The sequence below is a fragment of the Vipera berus genome (assembly GCF_964194415.1).
Source record: "Vipera berus genome assembly, chromosome: 5".
Taxonomy (NCBI): domain Eukaryota; kingdom Metazoa; phylum Chordata; class Lepidosauria; order Squamata; family Viperidae; genus Vipera; species Vipera berus.
Window position 1 is genome coordinate 93454631 of NC_138207.1, and position 17522 is coordinate 93472152.

The 17522-nt window shown below is 40.7% G+C and overlaps 1 protein-coding gene across 3 annotated transcripts in view; it reads left to right on the forward strand.

The window, feature by feature from the left end:
• The window catches only part of ANXA7 (annexin A7), a 45774-nt gene that overhangs the window by 690 nt on the left and 27562 nt on the right, over positions 1-17522 (forward strand). For all 3 annotated transcript variants that reach the window (XM_081329591.1, XM_081329589.1, XM_081329590.1), the window contains exons 2-5: positions 7295-7349; positions 12072-12294; positions 12816-12911; positions 15785-15825. In XM_081329591.1, coding sequence (XP_081185717.1) covers positions 7296-7349; positions 12072-12294; positions 12816-12911; positions 15785-15825 — 414 coding nt within the window. In that variant the 5' untranslated portion in view covers position 7295. The remainder of the gene's footprint in view (positions 1-7294; positions 7350-12071; positions 12295-12815; positions 12912-15784; positions 15826-17522) is intronic.

A 17522-nucleotide genomic window follows, 5' to 3' on the forward strand; every position in this document is an offset into this window, starting at 1 on the left:
AGACAGGTCAGCAGCCATAGAGTAGGTTGTTTTCCTAGAGACTGGATATGAGATGGGTAGCAAATAAATTTTATAAATAAATAAAGTAGATCTGTGAATGCATGGAAACGCCCTCACACATCCATCCTGTTCCCTCCAGGAAGTTTTTGAGCTAAGGGAGATAATTTTCCTCACTCCCAGGAATTTGATTTCCAGCTGTTCTGGGAAATACAGTTTTCAGCAAATGTCTATGGAAATTCTCCGTCATCCAGATCATGGTTGTCCCAAAGGTACTTTGTCAAAAGGACTTTTTTCCCCCCTTGAAAATGTTTGGCTTCTCATTCAACCAAGAAACTTCTTCAGTTCAGTTTTCAGCACCACGGGGAAAACATTGTGCTCTTCTTAAGCAGAGCTGCTGAAAATCCCTGCTTCTCTGCTACAATTTCGTCATTGGTAGACTGATCTACTTGCTAGCAGGCAAACCAGATAGGCCTGCTTGCACTTTTTCTGAGGGCACCATGCAAGCTACAGATTGTCCAACTTTTTGTTAAGAAATTTGTGCCACTGGGGTAGCTGCCAGTGAATTTTACATCATAAACAATTGCACACCGTACTTCTCCAGTTAATGCTGGCTCTTGGAAGTACTGCAGATATAGCAGCATTTCAAGTTAATTTTTATATAATGCTTATCTAAAAATATGTAAAATATATTTATGAAGAACTAATACTGATAATACAAAACCTTTTTTCAGAGGAATTTTGCTGATTGAAGAGGCCTGAGCAGGATTAGCTAATCGTTTAATATTTCATTAATTTGACCATTCTTTGCACCTGCAGATGGAGCCAAGAAAGAGGATTAATTATAGAACTATAGAATTTTGACTAGAAGCCAGAATTGAAATTGTTCATCTTCTAATGCAGTTTATCCCCACCCACCCCCACCCCTTTGCAGGCTGCATAAGAGAAAGAGCTTTTCCCCCCTCAGCTCTGTCTTCAGGCCGAGTACCAAAACAAAGCATAGGAAAGAAAAGTAAAGGTTTGAAGGAGAAGCAAAATGCCCTTGCTTGGAGAATAGGTCTGTTACTACCCAGATCACTGTGTTTCCCAAGCTCTGAGGAAGTTCCATTATGAAGTCTCCATGGAAATTTCCCTCCATGGTACATTAGGCTCAGCCACTGGCTAAAGAAGATCTGGGGTATTCCCTTGGTGCCACTTTGCTGACGTGCAGATTGGGCAACTAGCCACATAGCTTTCAATATCTTTCTTTAGGAAGGGCCACCAAAATTGTCTGCTAATTAGATGTAAGGTCTTTACAAATCCAAAATACCCTGCAATTTTGGAGTCATGGCTTCTCCCAAAGACCACCAGTCTTTGGCTTTCAGGTAGATACAGTTTAGCACCCGCCCAAGCCAGTCCATCCCACATAGAGCATTCGCTCTTATAAGTCTGAAACTGCTTATCAGTTTTTAGTGCAGCTCTTAAGTGGGCCTAAATTGTTATCTAGTTGGTGTTTCGTTTTCTCTTGGGTTCAGATGGTTACAGGGGCCGCAAGTTGCCAAGATGGGATTATGGGTCTGATTACTTCTGCTTTGATGCTATTATATTGAGGCATTCGGGACAAGGCACATGCAAGGAAGATTTTTCCCCTGGGAGATAGTATAGACTAGAGTGAAATCAAAATGGTTAAAATACTGTACCCACTGGACTTATTTGAGCGATAGCCTCTGAGGGGGTTGTCTTAAGTGCTTCTAAATTCTTATAATCTGTCCACACCTAAAAGGGTATTCTGCTTCCCTCCAGGAAATGTCTCCAAATTAGAAGTGCCCAGCATACTGCATAAGCCTCTTTTTCCCTGGAATAGAACTGGGGCGGCCACCCAGGATCAATGAATGAATCCCCGTTCAAGGTTTTTGTCTATAAAAGAACGTAGTTCCTCCAGAACTTTTGGAGTTATCAAAAAAGTTTGGGCTTAGGTAATGTAGCCCCTGGCAGTATTTCTATGGAGCAGTCTGGTGAGGTGGGAGCTTATTTGATCCCTTCTCACTGAACACATCCCTCATGTCCTTATATTCTTTGGGATTTCCTCCGTTCACATGCCGCTCCCCCAGCTCACGCCTGGATTTCACCTTTCCCCAAATTTAATCTAAATTTGGCTATGTGACTAACCATACTTTCTTAAATTATATGTTATCCAACTCAGCAAGTCTGGGCTATTTACAATTATAATTGTAATTATATATGCATGAAAGCCTTGGTTTGTTATTTTCATGTATTAAGGAATATATATTTGAATTGTTGATGAAAATACAGATGAAATAGATGTAATAATGCTAATAATAAAACATGCATTCATGTTTCTGCCATAAAAATCTAAATCTAAATTTATCTTCTGGTTATCTTTGGTGACTTGGACAAATGCAATATTTGTCCTGTTAGTTAGTCCTACTTAGTTTGATGAGAAACTTAACTCCCAACTACAATTGATAATTTGTGATGTTTCAAGTACAGCAATCATAAATACAATCTTTTCTTTAATTTGGGGATATGCAGTGTCCATAGAGCAGGGGCAAGGGGGTCAGGTGGATGTCAGCAGTTGTACCATGATGCCTACCCCCATTCTGCTTGGGTCATGATATTGCATACATGTCCCAAAGAGGGAAGCTCTTCAGTATCACAGTTGTTGCAGACTCTGTCTGTTTAGAATCCATATTAAAATCTTTTGAATAATGACTGGATAAATCTGACAGCCACTTGTGGTTAAAGTGCTTTATTAAAAGCAAGAAAATGTAAGTTCTGGTTTTCCCTTAAGTCACCTGGATGACTTTTGGCCAGTTTATCTTCACAAGGCTGTTACAGGAAAATAGACATTATGTATGAACTGTATAGAGTAAAGGAAGGAAATAAATTACCACTACTGCTACTAATAATAATATCTTCTGAAAGCTTAATTAGTTTTCTTGAATTTGAGATATTACTTGCAGAATTTGGCATACATATGTAACGAAGTAAACATTTGGACAGTGCCAGATTTGGTGATGGCTACTTTAGAATTTAAATGTTTCACAGAAACTTGTGATTTTGCCCCAATAACAAAATATGTAGCCAGAAATCTTCTAGCATTTATTTATCCATTTGTTCATTCACTCTATACTCTCTGTTTACTGTATAGCTGCCCATATAAAGTTTTTTTTTGGCATCTCCAGTTAAAGAATTTTGGGCAGAGGTCTGAGGAGCAAATTCTGTCTTGAAGTGACCTGAGAATTATTTACAGAAATATCTGTGTTTATCTTTTCAGTTATTAAACATTTTTTCACCATGCACTGAAAATCCATAAAACGTTTGATAAGCATAAGGGATTCTTTGGAAAGAAGCTAAACTAAATAAATACTATTTACCTATAAGCAAACACTTTTGGATTTAAGATCATGGCATCAAATGTAAGAATTGCTCATTCTTATTAGATACTTTCCCTAGAACACTATAATTATTGTTTTCTTAGTTTTTTTATGAGGAGAGTTTTTTGAATTTGTGACGAGATGATGCCAATGGAGGGCGAATTAGTGTGATGAATTAGAGTGAAGTAGCAGTTTCCCAGGAAGGAAAGAAAGAGGACTGAGATAAGAAGCAGCATAGCCAGGAGCAGGATAAGATATGTTGAAAGAAAAATCATCAAGGTCCAGTCCATGCTGGGAATAAACAAAATAGAATCTGCTTTAGAAAAAGGGTGTAGTTTAATGAAGAGCAAAGCCAGACAGAAGTGTGGCTCTGGGAACTGACCACATGTAGCTGGGAGTGGTGGGTTTTTATACCTTCTTGGGCTTTTGAGGTTGATTCCTGTTCCTGTTTGAGACTTTGTCTTTCCTGTGTCATGTACTTTAACCTGAGCCTGAGTGTGCCCTTTTGGTATTGGTGGGTTAATCCTATTATGTCCCCAAAGGTCATATCTTTTAGAGTTTGTGTGGGGTATGTAGATTTTAGGGTTCTTTGTCGTCCTAATCTCATCAGCTTCTAGCTTCCTGGCTCCAACCTTCCTGAATGGATTATCACATCTGTACTTCTAAAAGCTGGTTGCTGCTGAGTTTTCTGTCTGGGGGAGGGAGACGTTTCTGCCTTTTTAAAGATCATTTATTTCTTCTATGGGGGCTCCAGGATGTGGGGAAACAAGCTTTTAAACTGTTAATGCAGGAAGAGGAAGACACTAATAGAGGCAGCAGAAAAAGATCCTTGCAGTGGCTCCAAAAAGGGGGAGCCTCCAACCCATAAAGTCTAAAGATCAGGGCAAAAGTTCTCTTAGATAGAAAATAAATTTATAGAGTCCAATATTCTGGGCCAATTATAACAAAAGATTATTTTTTGAGCTTTCCATCAGGTCTGCACATGCCTCCCACAATCCTACGGGCACTGCCTAGCCACTCCTAGCGACACTAACCTTGCCGCCCCATCGTCAGTTTTCGGACACACAAAAAAAACATCTAGGAGGACTCTGGTTCCCTCACAGACTATGGTCTCCTCCTAAGTAGGGAACTTCCCACTGTCACTTTTCAGACCAAAAATTGGTCTGGGAGGACCTGCCGCCCTTGGCTCAGCAGGTACGGGCACCTCCTTCATTCACCGTCAGTGTTCAGACCCAGGAGGGTTCTGGGAGGACCTCTGCTTTGTGCAGTAGTATGGGCCCCTCCTGCAAATACGCTTTGCTTACAGGGCCTTATCAGCTGGTTGGCCAAATCTGATTCTTTCACTCACTTTTCCATTCCATTTTCACACAGCCTCTCACTTTTCCCTTACAAAAGATCCTGTGCTCTGGCCAAACCCCCATGCTTTCCAGAGTCTGTTGGTTGAACAGATCTTTTGGTGGTTAGGAAAGGCCAGAGGGTACAAGATCCCACTATGATTGGGAAAAGGGTCTTCTCACTTACACACACAGACATACACACATTTCTCTCACTCCCCTGGGCTTTAAAGTTAAAATTTAGAGGTTCTTACTTTCTTTCCAAAGCAGCCCTTGAACTCAAACTCAAAACTCCCTTTACTACCCTCACTCCACATGGGCAGGGCCTGGGAAACCCATCTACAGACACAAGGGGGTCTGCTGCCGGCAAGATGGGGCTTACCAGTCCCAGTCCATTCATTTACTGCTAAGCTTGTAAGCCGCCCTGAGTCTTCGGAGAAGGGCGGGATATAAATGGAATTAAAATAAATAAAATAAATAAATAGTCAGGAGTCCCATCTGCGATGCTAAATTGTTGAAAGAAAAATCTTCATCAGGGTCCAAGACAGAGGAAGAGAAAGAGAGTCAGGATAGCCACTACTTTGCTGTCCCAGGACAGAGTAATAAAGGTTTAGTCTGGTAGGATTCTATCTATTGTGGGTAAGGAAATAAAGAACTGAACTCCAGATGAATTGTTCTACAGTGAGGGAAAAAATATTTGATCCCCTGCTGATTTTGTATGTTTGCACACTGAGAAAGAAATGATTGGTCTATAATTTTAATGTTAGGTTTATTTTAACAGTGAGAGGCAGAATAACAAAAAAAATCAGAAAAATGCATTTCAAAAAAGTGATAAATTGATTTGCATTTTAATGAATGAAATAAGTATTTGATTCCCTATCAATCAGCAAGATTTCTGGCTCCTAGGTGTCTTTTATAAAGGGAATGAGCTGAGATTAGGAGCACTCTCTTAAAGTGAAATTTGCCAATGAACATCTGAATGATTCAGAGAACTGAGTGAAAGTGTTGTGGTCAGATGAGACCAAAATCGAACTCTTTGGCATCAACTCAACTTGCTGTGTTTGGAGGAGGAGGAATGCTGCCTATGACCCTAGGAACACCATCCCCACCGTCAAATATGGAGGTGGAAACATTATGCTATGGGGGTGTTTTCCTACTAAGGGGACAGGACAACTTCACCGCATCAAAGGGACGATGGACAGGGCCATGTACCATCAAATCTTGGGTGAGAACCTCCTTCCCTCAGTCAGGGCATTGAAAATGGGTTGTGGATGGGTATTCCAGCATGGCAATGACCCAAAACACATGGCCAAGGTAACAAAGGAGTGATTCAAGAAGAAGCACATTAAGGTCCTGGAGGGGCCAAGCCAGACCTTAATCCCATAGAAAATCTGTGGAAGGAGCTGAAGGTTCGTCCTTCAGCCTCGAAACATTAATGGCTTGGAGAGGATCTGCAAAGAGGAGTGGGACAAAATCCCTCCTGAGATGTGTGCAAACCTGGTGGCCAACTACAAGAAATGTCTGACTTCTGTGATTGCCAACAAGGGTTTTGACACCAAGTACTAAGTCATGTTTTGTGAAGGGGTCAAATACTCATTTCACTCATTAAAATGCAAATCAATTTATAACTTTTTTGAAATGCATTTTTCTGTTGCTATTCTGTCTCTCACTGTTAAAATAAGCCTACTATTAAAATTATAGACTGATCATTTCTTTTTCACTGGGCACACGTACAAAATCAGTAGGGGATCAAATAATTTTTCTCCTCACTGTATGTCATTCTTAGGCTTAGCCCAACAAAATTGATCTTAAAGCTTTATACTTTTGCATTTTTAAAGTGATCTTTAGGATTGTGCATGGACATCCTTGTTAGAAGCATTAAAATACTCGTATCTTTTACAGTGGCCATTTGTGTGGCTGCTCTGCAAGCTGTCCTCAGTGGTCTGTACATATGTGTGAATATACAAACAGCACTTTCATTGGGATTGCCAATTAAGTGGTGTTTTCACATGTGTACAAAGACAGCTGGGGATGGCCTTTAGGGTAGTTGTGTGGGCCTTCCAAGAAACCTAAATGTATTAATAATTTCAAGAGAGATTTTTTTAAAACGGTACATGACAGAGCACCTCTTTGAAATGTTTTGCATAGCCCTTGTTTACAATTTCGGTATCTGCAAATACTTCCCATTGCTGAGAAATCTGGGCTTTGTTTTTTATCTGTTTGGGTATTCGGTGAACATTTGGTAAGCAACCAGCTGTCAGACAGACATATGCTTGCTATGATTCATTTATAATATAGCCAAAATATAACTAATTGAATGAATTAATCTCAGGCTCTTCTTCCTTTCTTTTTTCATGAATTCCTAAAAAGTAAAGCATTCACTTGAAAAATTTAAAACAAATAAAAAGTATTATTATTAACAGGTCTTACTGTATATCACACACATAGATACACAATTAAAAAGTGATGTGAATAAAAGGAGTTTTATATGCTTCTGCTCTGCCTTCTGTGAGTTCCTTAGTGCTCCAGTGTTTGAAATGATGAAATTCTACAGAAGGTGTCAAGTGTTTTTTTCTTACCTTACAGAATGTCATACCCAGGATATCCTCCGTCAGGCTACCCATCTTTTCCTGGTTATCCTGCAAGTATTGATTTGGTTATTATATGCTGGGGGCTGGAGAAACCAAGGTTCAGAAAAGAAGACAATTGAGCAATTTATGTAATAAACTAATAGCAGCACAATTTGATCTGAATCTATCTTGAGATTGGTAAAATAAAGCCTCATACATTCTATTTATGAAAAAAACTATAGCAATGATTTTCTGTTCATTTCTTTTTTCTCTTTTATAATTTATTAATTTATAATATAAAATACAAAAATAATAAAAGAAAACAGGAAAATAAGGGAGGGAAAGGGGAAGGAAAAGTGTGGGGCACAGGAAAACAGAGAAGGGGCTGACTTCTGACTCCCTTTGGTGCAAAATAACAATAAAATAATAATAATAAAATAATAATAATAATAATAATAATAATAATAATAATAATAATAATAATAATAATAATAGAAAAATAGAATAAAAATAGCATCAAACTTCAACTTTTTACTTTTATATAATAATATAAACTATCCATTTCTATAACAACAAACCTATCTATTCAGGAAAGCCCAAAATCAAAGTTTCATTTTTCCCACCTCAAGCACAAAGTCCAGAAGCAGTTTTCAAATAAAAACAAAAGTTATTGTATTTTTTTCTTTGATCAAAGCAGTCAATTTGGCCATCTCTGGTAACTCCATCAACTTTTGCAATCATTCATCCATTGTAGGAATCAAAGTGTCCTTCCACTTTTGTGCGTAAAGTAATCTTGCTGCCATCAACATATATAATATCAAAGTTCCATTTTTCCCCAAGTCTTTTTCCATTAAACACAGAAGAAAAATTAACAACAACAACAGAGTTGGAAGGGACCTTGTAGATCGTCTAGACCAACCCTAATCCTATATCATTTTTGACAAATGGCCGTTCAATCTCATTTTGAAAACCTCCAGTGATGAAGCACCCACAACTTCTGAAGGCAAGCTGTTCCATTGGTTGACTGTTCTCATTGTCAGAACACTTCTTATTTCTAGGTTGAATCAGTTTCTGTCCATTGTTCCTTGTCTGGTCTTTGGGTATTTTGGAAAATAGGTTGACCCCCTCCTCTCTATGATAGCCCCTCAAATATTGGAACATTGCTATCATGTCACCCTTTTCCTTCTCTCCACTAGACTAGCCATGCCCAGTTCTTGCAATTGTTCTTTATACATTTTAGCCTCTTGGCCCCTAATCATCTTTGCTGCTCTTCTCTGCACTCTTCTAGAGTCTAAACATCTTTTTTATAATGTGGTGGGGAAAACTGGATGCAGTATTCTAAGTGTGGCTTTCCTAGGGCTTTATTGAGTGGTACTAATACTTCACATGATCTTGATTCAGTCCCACTGTTAATGCAATTTAGAATTGCATTTTTTTTGGCTGTTGCTGCATATTGCTGATTCAGTGTGGGGGATCCCACATCCGAGATCCCTCTCACAGTTACTACTATTGAGCAAGGTACCCCCTACTATACCTGTACATTTGGGGTTTTTTGCCTAAATGTAGAACTTTACTTTTTTCACCATTGAATTTCATTTTGTTAGATAGCGCCCAGTGTTCAAGTCTGTCCAGATCCTCCTGTATCTTAAGCCTATCTTCTTTCTTTGTATATAGGCATTTGAGATCTTTATGTCTGAGACTATGTATGCTTCCTATTTCTCCTATTTGGTGTTTGAGTTTGTCTTTCTTCCCACTGCTCTGTACTTCATTATGTGATTTGTTTTCTTGGGGTTTTTGCTTGGAATTAGGTCCTGGAGATCCTAAACTTGGTTACACCCCCCCACCCCCCAAATTTTAGTTTAAAGCCCTCCTGATAAGTTCAGCCAGTCATTTTCTGAATTGATTCTTCCTGGTTTTTGTGCCCAATCTTTAGGAGCTCCAGGACCTAATTCCAAGCAAAAACCCCAAGAAAACAAATCAAATAACGAGGGAAGGAGCGATGGGAAGGAAGACAAACTCAAACACTAAATAGGAAATATAGAAAGTATACCTAGAGTCAGACATAAAGATCTCAAATGCCTTCTTCTGGTTTTATCTTTATATTCACTATGAGAATCTTCTGTATTAAGATGTGAATCCTACTCCAGTATTTCTTTGCTTTATCACATGTCCACCATAAGTGATAAAAGGCCCCTTTTTACATTTGCATTTCCAACATTCATTTGAAATACCTTTATACGTTCTTGACAACTTATCTGATGTTAAATACCAATGATACATCACCTTGTAAAAATTTTATTTTAAATTACAATTTACTGTAAATTTTAGACATTTTCATCCACATATTCTCCCATTATTCAAGCATTACATTATATTCACAGTTTCTTGCCCATGCAATGCTTCACATATTCCCCAAATTCAAATTCAATAACAATTTATAGACCTTAGTAATAATGTGTTCTTCATTAGCATGCAGTAGGATTTCCAATTCATTTTTCAGAAAGTCAAACCCATAACTCCTTTTTTCTGATTTAAATCTTTCAATTGTAAATATGTAAACCAATGGCAGACACGTCATTCTGATTCTAACTCCTCTTTAGATTCAAGGATAGGGTCACCAAAATTGTTGTTAATTGTGAAGTCGTGTCCGACCGATCATGACCCCATGGACAACATTCCTTCAGGCCTTCCTGTCCTCTACCATCATCAAAATTAAAAGATATTTGCCCAAAAGTCTACCACTCTGGCTTCGCCACCATTTCCTTTCTAAAAACAGCTTCCTTCGGCGACACCCAGAGAGGCATCTTCACAAAAAACCTTGTTTTATATTTATTCCAAACTCTTAGGATAGCATGTCTAACTAAATGGTTATTAAAATCGACATTTACTTTAATCTTGTCATACCGTAGATAACCATGCCATCCAAATCTTAATTCATGGCCCTCTAAATCAAGTAACCTCTTACTCTGAAGATTTACCCATTCTTTTAGCCAGACTAAACAGCAAGCATTGAAATACAGTTTCAAATCTGGTAACCCAAACCTCCTCTTTCCTTAGCATCTTGCAATAATTTGTATTTAATTCTTGGTTTTTTCCCTTGCCACATTCACTTAGAAATATCCATCTGCCATTGTTTAAATGGAGTATCAGTAGCAAGTACAGGTAGTCCTCGACTTACAGCAGTTTGCTTAGTGACTGTTCAAAGTTACAATGGCACGGAAAAAGTGACTTATGACCATTTTTCACACGACTATTGCAGCATTCCCATGGTCATGTGATCAACATTTGGATGCTTGGCAGTTGATTCATATTTATGATGGTTGTAGTGTCATAGGATCATGTGATCCCCTTTTGCGACCTTCTGGCAAGCAAAGTCAATGGGGATGCCAGATTCACTTAACAACCATGTTACTAACTTAATTGCAGTAATTCACTTAACAAATGTGGCAAGACAAGTCATAAAATGAGGCAAAACTCACTTAAATACATTTCTCACTTAGCAACAAATTTTAGGCTCAATTGTGGTCGTACGTTGAAGACTACCTGTATTGGTAATGCCTGAAACAGAAAAAGCATCTTTGGTAAAACATTCATCTTAATTAGAAACATTCTACCCATTAAGATTTTCTGTTCATTTCTTAATAGATCAATTATTTGGTAGAATGTGGAAGCACTTTAGATTTTAGTGAATAAATGAAGCCTATTAAATTCCATGAAGGTTCTAGCAATAGGCTCTTTTACAATTTGATTTTTTTTAAAAAAATGAAAATGCAGATAACTTTCTGGGGAAATTTACAGGAGGAAATTATATTTACAGATATAATTTTCCAATAAAGCCTGCCTAATATCAAAAAATAAGTGAAGACATTTCTATACTTTACAATTTTGAAATAGCAAAAAAAATGTGTTTATGCACCTTTCCTGATCACATTTGACAAATTCTTCTGAAAACAGTAGAGCTGCAACCCTGCTGAAATGCAGAGTATAGATAAAGACTTGTGCTAAGTCAGGGGTCTTCAAACTTGGCCCTTTTATGACTGCTGGCTGGGAGTTGAAATCTACAAGTCATAAAAGGGCCAAGTTTGAAGACCCCTGTGCTAAGTTCTATCAAGTTGATCTCAGTGGCAAGAGACAATAGAGGAGACTTGTAATATATTGTAGAATAAAAGAGAAAGGACTTTTATAGAAGAAATTGAAACATGAATGAGAAATATATTGTCAGGAAAGGATCTTAAACATGACTGAGGCGGAACATGTACAAGAATAGTTTTTTTAGGACTTTTTAACTGGGAGATGAGTATGAGGAGGAAAACCCAAATGTGGTTGTGCCTGGATATGAACAAATTGGCATGATGAAATAGATTCTGTGGTTGGACATGCACATACAAAAATGTGGGACATTAACTTGATGATTAAGGAATAATTGCCATAATGAGCTATACTGCTCATGAGAAAGATTGTCCAAAAGCATCTTTATCATTGTAAGGCAGGGGTGTCAAATTGCTAGCCCACGTGCCGGACACGTCACGACAAAACTGCTCCCATCCCATTGCTGGCAATGGGGAAAAATCTCCGATACATCGCTCGATGTCACGTGATGTCGTGAGTTTGACATGTCTGTTGTAAGGGAACCAACCCCAGGACAGATGCTTCCCAGGCATGTAGACTTAAGTCCCAGAATTTTCAGTAATTGCCATGCTGGCTATAACATCTGTAGATCCTATGCTGCTTAATTAAATAAGTAATAGTCTGTTTTCCAGTATGCTAATACTTGATTGGTTGTTTCTATTCAGCCTACAGGACAGGAATCTGTTTATCCACCTGCCAGTCAGTATTCTTACCCTGCGGTGCCTGGAGGCTTCCCACCTGTGGGAGGCAGTGAATATAATGTAGCTCCACCAACTGGGGAATTCCCAGGGATTGCAGGCTACCCAACTGCACCTGGTGGGTATCCTTCTGCATCTAGTGGATACCCTGGACTACCTCAGCCTGGTGGCATGCCAACTTATCCTGGAGGTATGTTCCCAAGTGCTGTTTGCAGCGTGGATTTTTGAGAGCTGAATGTTTGTATCTGATATTTCAAGAAATCTAAGCAAGCAGGTAGTATGACTGCTATCCTGCTGTATCACAGTGTATAACAATAATGTATTGTGAGAATAAAACGAAGGAACAACATTAAATACATACCAGCTATTTGTTTCCTAATCTAGTATTGATCAAGTCCTGGTCACGTTTAAAGATTCTGCATATCTGATGCCCTGGACCAGTCCCAGTCTTATATCACAGGCTGACTATTTGGAAGATATATTAGGAAAAAGGTCTACAAACAAGATAAATCTTAACATAAAACTTTAAAAGAAAAAAATCTGTCTCATAAAATTTGGGTAGTATGGCACAGTGTGGATAAGAGAAGCAGCAATTGGAAAATAGCTTTTGCTGGTAATGATTGTTTTGCATAAATTGTATTTTTAAATATTTTAGTTATAATAGCATTGTATCTTAGTTTTATCTGCAAAGTAATAAGCATTTTCTTCCAGGTGCTGGTTTTGGAGTACCTCCCGCTGGTCCTGGTTTTGGCTGTCCACAGCCTCAACCCCAAACTTATGGAGGAGGTGGTTCAGTGCAAATACCAGGTATAATTCAAATAAGAAGAAGCCATAATCATATGTTTGCTTCTTTAGAACTAAAATTCATTACAGCCTAATAAATGTTCCCATGCATAGACATTGATTCAAGAAACAGCATCTGTACACAGACTTAGCTCCATTGTTGTCTACTGGTGTTTCTGCTTAATTTTGGAATTAGTTGTGTGGTTGCTGCTTAATGTAGCTTTTAAAAGTGACTTAGAAGCTGATCACAAGGAATGCTCAGTGTAAATGCATCTGTACAATATTTCATGTGAGAATAAAGAAAATTGGTACAGAAATTAGGAAGAAGCAGCATGTGAGCCTATGGCATTCCAGTATAACAGAATAATAGAGTTGGAAGGGACCTTAGAGGTCTTCTAGTCCAACCCCCTGCACAAGCAGGAGACCCTATACCATTCTGGACAAATGGCTGTGCAGTCTTTTTTTAAAAGCCTCCAGTGATGGAGCACCTAAAACCTCTTAAGGCAAGCCGTGCCACTGGTTCAGATTATCTAGACCCGTACCAATCGGGTTTCAGGCCCGGGTACAGCACGGAGACGGCATTGGTCGCTTTGGTGAATGATCTCTGGAGGGCCCGGGACAGGGGATATTCCTCTGTCCTAGTCCTATTAGACCTCTCAGCGGCTTTCGACACCATCGACCATGGTATCCTGCTGCGGCATCTCAGGGGATTGGGAGTGGGAGGCACAGTTTTTCAGTGGTTCTCCTCCTATCTCCTGGGACGTTCGCAGTCGGTGTTGGCAGGCGGGCAAAGGTCGACCTCGAGGCCTCTCGCTTGTGGAGTTCCTCAGGGGTCGGTCCTTTCACCTCTCCTGTTCAACATCTACATGAAACCGCTGGGTGAGATCATTCGTGGTTTTGGAGTTGGGTATCATCAGTATGCTGATGATACCCAGCTTTTTATTTCAACCCCAAACCACCCCAGTGATGCCCTTGACATGATGTCCCGTTGCCTGGAAGCAGTTCGGGTCTGGATGGGGAGGAACAGGCTTCAACTCAACCCCGACAAGACTGAGTGGCTGTGCGTACCGGCATCTCGGGATATTCAGAATATTCCATCTCTTTCTATGGGGGGTGAGCTATTACCCCCCGTAGATAGGGCTCGCAACTTGGACTCTCCTAGATTCACAGCTTACTCTGGAAGACCACATAATAACTGTGACTAGGGGGGCCTTCGCCCAGGTTCGCCTGGTGCGCCAGTTGCGGCCCTATCTAGACCAGGATGCCCTGCGTACGGTCACTCATGCGCTTGTGACCTCTCGTTTAGGCTACTGCAACGCTCTCTACATGGGGCTGCCCTTGAGGACCACTCGGAGGCTCCAACTGGTACAGAATGCAGCCGCGAGAGTTGTGCTGGGAGTCTCCCGATACTCCCATGTTACACCTCTGCTCCGTGAGCTGCATTGGCTCCCAGTTGTCTTCCGAGTGAGATTCAAGGTTCTGGTAATGGTTTTCAAGGCCCTACATGGCATGGGTCCGGAGTACCTTAGGGATCACCTGCTGCCGGCATCAACTTCCCTCCGCCCTGTGCGTTCCCACAGAGAGGGCCTGCTCAGGGTGCCACCGGTCAGAGAATGTCGTCTGGTGGCCCCCAGGGGGAGATCCTTCTCTGTGGGCGCCCCAGATTTATGGATCGGTTGCCGGTTGAGCTCCGGATGGCGCCCGACCTTCGCTCCTTCTGGCGCGATCTGAAGACTTATTTGTTCGAACAAGCCAGCCTGGCCTGATGGGGGATGGGTTGGGATTTTATTGTTGTTGTAAATATATTTACCTATTGTTTTAGCTTGGGCATTTTGTTTAATTCTTTTTTAACTTTTGTATCTTTGTACTTTTATATGTTTGCCCTGTTCACCGCCCTGAGTCCTTCGGGAGAAGGGCGGTATACAAATAAAATTATTATTATTATTATTATTATTATTATTATTATTATTATTATTATTATTGTTGTTGTTGTTGTTGTTGTTGTTGTTGTTGTTGTTGTTTTCACTGTCAGGAGAAAGGAAACAATTTTTTAAAAAAAAGAACAAAAAACCCTATAGCAGTTAATCTAAAATCTGATTTAATGCATCAGGGAAAATGAACATACTTTCTTACTGTTGACAGGTATTGGGAATCCTGATTTGTATTTTATAGATTTCTATATCGCTTTGGTGCAATATGTGTGTCTAGCACCACAAATTTTGGCAGTAGTATGTACTTGATATAAATAAAATTTGTTCAGCTATAATAAAAGCACTGAATATCAGAATAACAGTTGGAAGGGACCTTGGAGGTCTTCTAGTCCGACCCCATGCTCACGCAGGAGACCCTATACCATTTCAGACAAATGGCTGTCCAGTCTCTTCTTCAAAACCTCCAGTGATGGAGCACCCACAAGTTCTGGAGAGACGTCATTCCACTGATTAACTGTTCTATCAGGAAATTTCTCCTTAGTTCTAGGCTGCTTCATTGCTTCTTGTCCTGCCTTCTGGTGCTTTGGAAAATAGGTTGACCCCCTTCTTTGTGGCAGCTCTGGTATCATGTCTTCACCAAACTAGACAGACACATTCCCTTGAATCATAGTAATTCCCTTGAGTCATAGCATGTTCATTGGTCCACTAGATCTACTACTAACTCTATTCCTATTTTTTGTAACCAAGTGTAATTAGATAGCTTCAGTTACTGTTGAAAATTATCTTGGGCAAAAAATTAGAGCACTCCAGGCTGTAATATCAAATGAATAGTTGGTTCTGAAAGAGAGGTACAGGTTTATCACACAGGCTCCTTTATAAGCCTTGATGTTTAGTCATAATCTGTTATGCATCTAAGATATTAACTACATATAAGAATTGTATCTCAGTTATATTTTTCTTTTGAAGCTGGGTATCCTGGTGGACGAACACCATCAACACCCCTGCAGGTATGTTATTTTCTGCTATAAAATCCATTAGTATGAATTGTTTCAGTGAAACATCTAGTTTTGCGGATTGTGTCAACCCTAGTCAAAATAATCTTTTGTCCTGTGGGAACCAAGGTCATTGGCTGCTCCCGAGACTAGGGACTGGGCGTTACATAAAAAGCCTGCCAAATAATCATATTGGGGAATGTAGTTGCTTACATAACTTTTATGGGTGGAACATTTAACTTTGTATTGGAAAATTGTTACTTGTGTATCCAGACTTGGTTTCACTCTTGACTGTGCTGATACTTTGTAACTAATAAAGATGTTCTTTGAGGAATTTGCAAGCCTCTGAGTTCTGCTTTATTCGTCTCTGTCAGAATCATGACAATTAAACGAAATCTCATAAAACTTCATTTTCTTGGGGTGCTGGGCCCCAACCGCCTACCCACTCACTTTTGGGAGAGCGGTAAAGACTCGATGAAGATTCGAAATGGAGAAGAGTGAAACCACTGCTAGCTGCAATGGAATTCCGGCTGTCGGAGTGCAAACTGGTGCTCCAGCCACCTAGGAGGCATCACTGGCAGGCCAAAGGCCAGGTTAATCCAATCTGGGAAACTGGTACCACAGGAGCTACGATCCTAGCAGACCTCTATCAAGCAGAGGCTGCCCCTCAGTGCAGGAGCACTCCTGGAGAGTGCTTTTATTGCTACCATCCCAGGGATCTTCATCTACGACTAGCAAGAAAGGAAAGTGGTTGATGGGATGGGACGACTTCGGAGAATGGAGGTTTCAGTCTGCAGTCCACAGCCCCTCACTCGAACAGCTGAAGGAGAAGTTCGGCAGGCTGGAGGTAAAGGATACAATTCCTGTTGTCCAGGAGGTGGGTGCCGGGGGGGGGAATGCCAAGAACTACCCATCTTTCCCTCCCCTTGCTGGAGTCCCAGCCCAACTGCTGGAGCCCGTGCCACTTCGCCCATCCCCCAGCCATCTGTGATGTCAAACCCTGTATCCCAACCAAGCCCGCTGTTGCGGCCTCAGAATGCCAGTCCCAGAGCCCAGCCAAGAGAAGTCCAGAGTGGTTCAGCCACGTCCTCAGGACCAGCAATCGTCCCAAGCCCAGAAACAGGTGCAGGCAGCTCTGCCAAGGTTGGAGCCATCTCCCATCAAGCCCAACTCTGATGGGGACCCCGAGAAGCTAACCATTCTAAACCAGGTGTGGGCTCATTTAGATCGCTATGCTTATGCCTACCTGGATGGGGCTATGTTGGTGCATGCTGTGGCAGCAAATTTAGAGGGGAAGCAGCCAACTGGGTGACCAACCTCCATGATGAAGGGGCTCCTGAATTGTACAATATTAACCTATTAGTGGAGCATCTAAATCCCAAGCCGTGCTGGCCAAGGAGATCCACCACCTGAAGCAAAGAGACCGCCCTGCTAAGGAGTACGTTCATGAATTCAGGAGAGTTGCTGGTTGGCTGGGGCAGTGGCCAGAATGGTCACTGATCAGTTACTTCAAGCAGGGTTAGATCACGAGTTACTTCAAGCCTGCATCATTTGGGGTTTTCCTAACCTATTGTGTGAGTGGTACAGCATGGCGGTGGTCCTGGACATTGAGTTGGACCGCCCCAGAAAGTCAAGCACCACCGAGCCCAAGCCGCCATGTGTCCAGGAGAAATGCCTTTAGGGCCGACACTCCCAAGCCACTGCAGCCACCA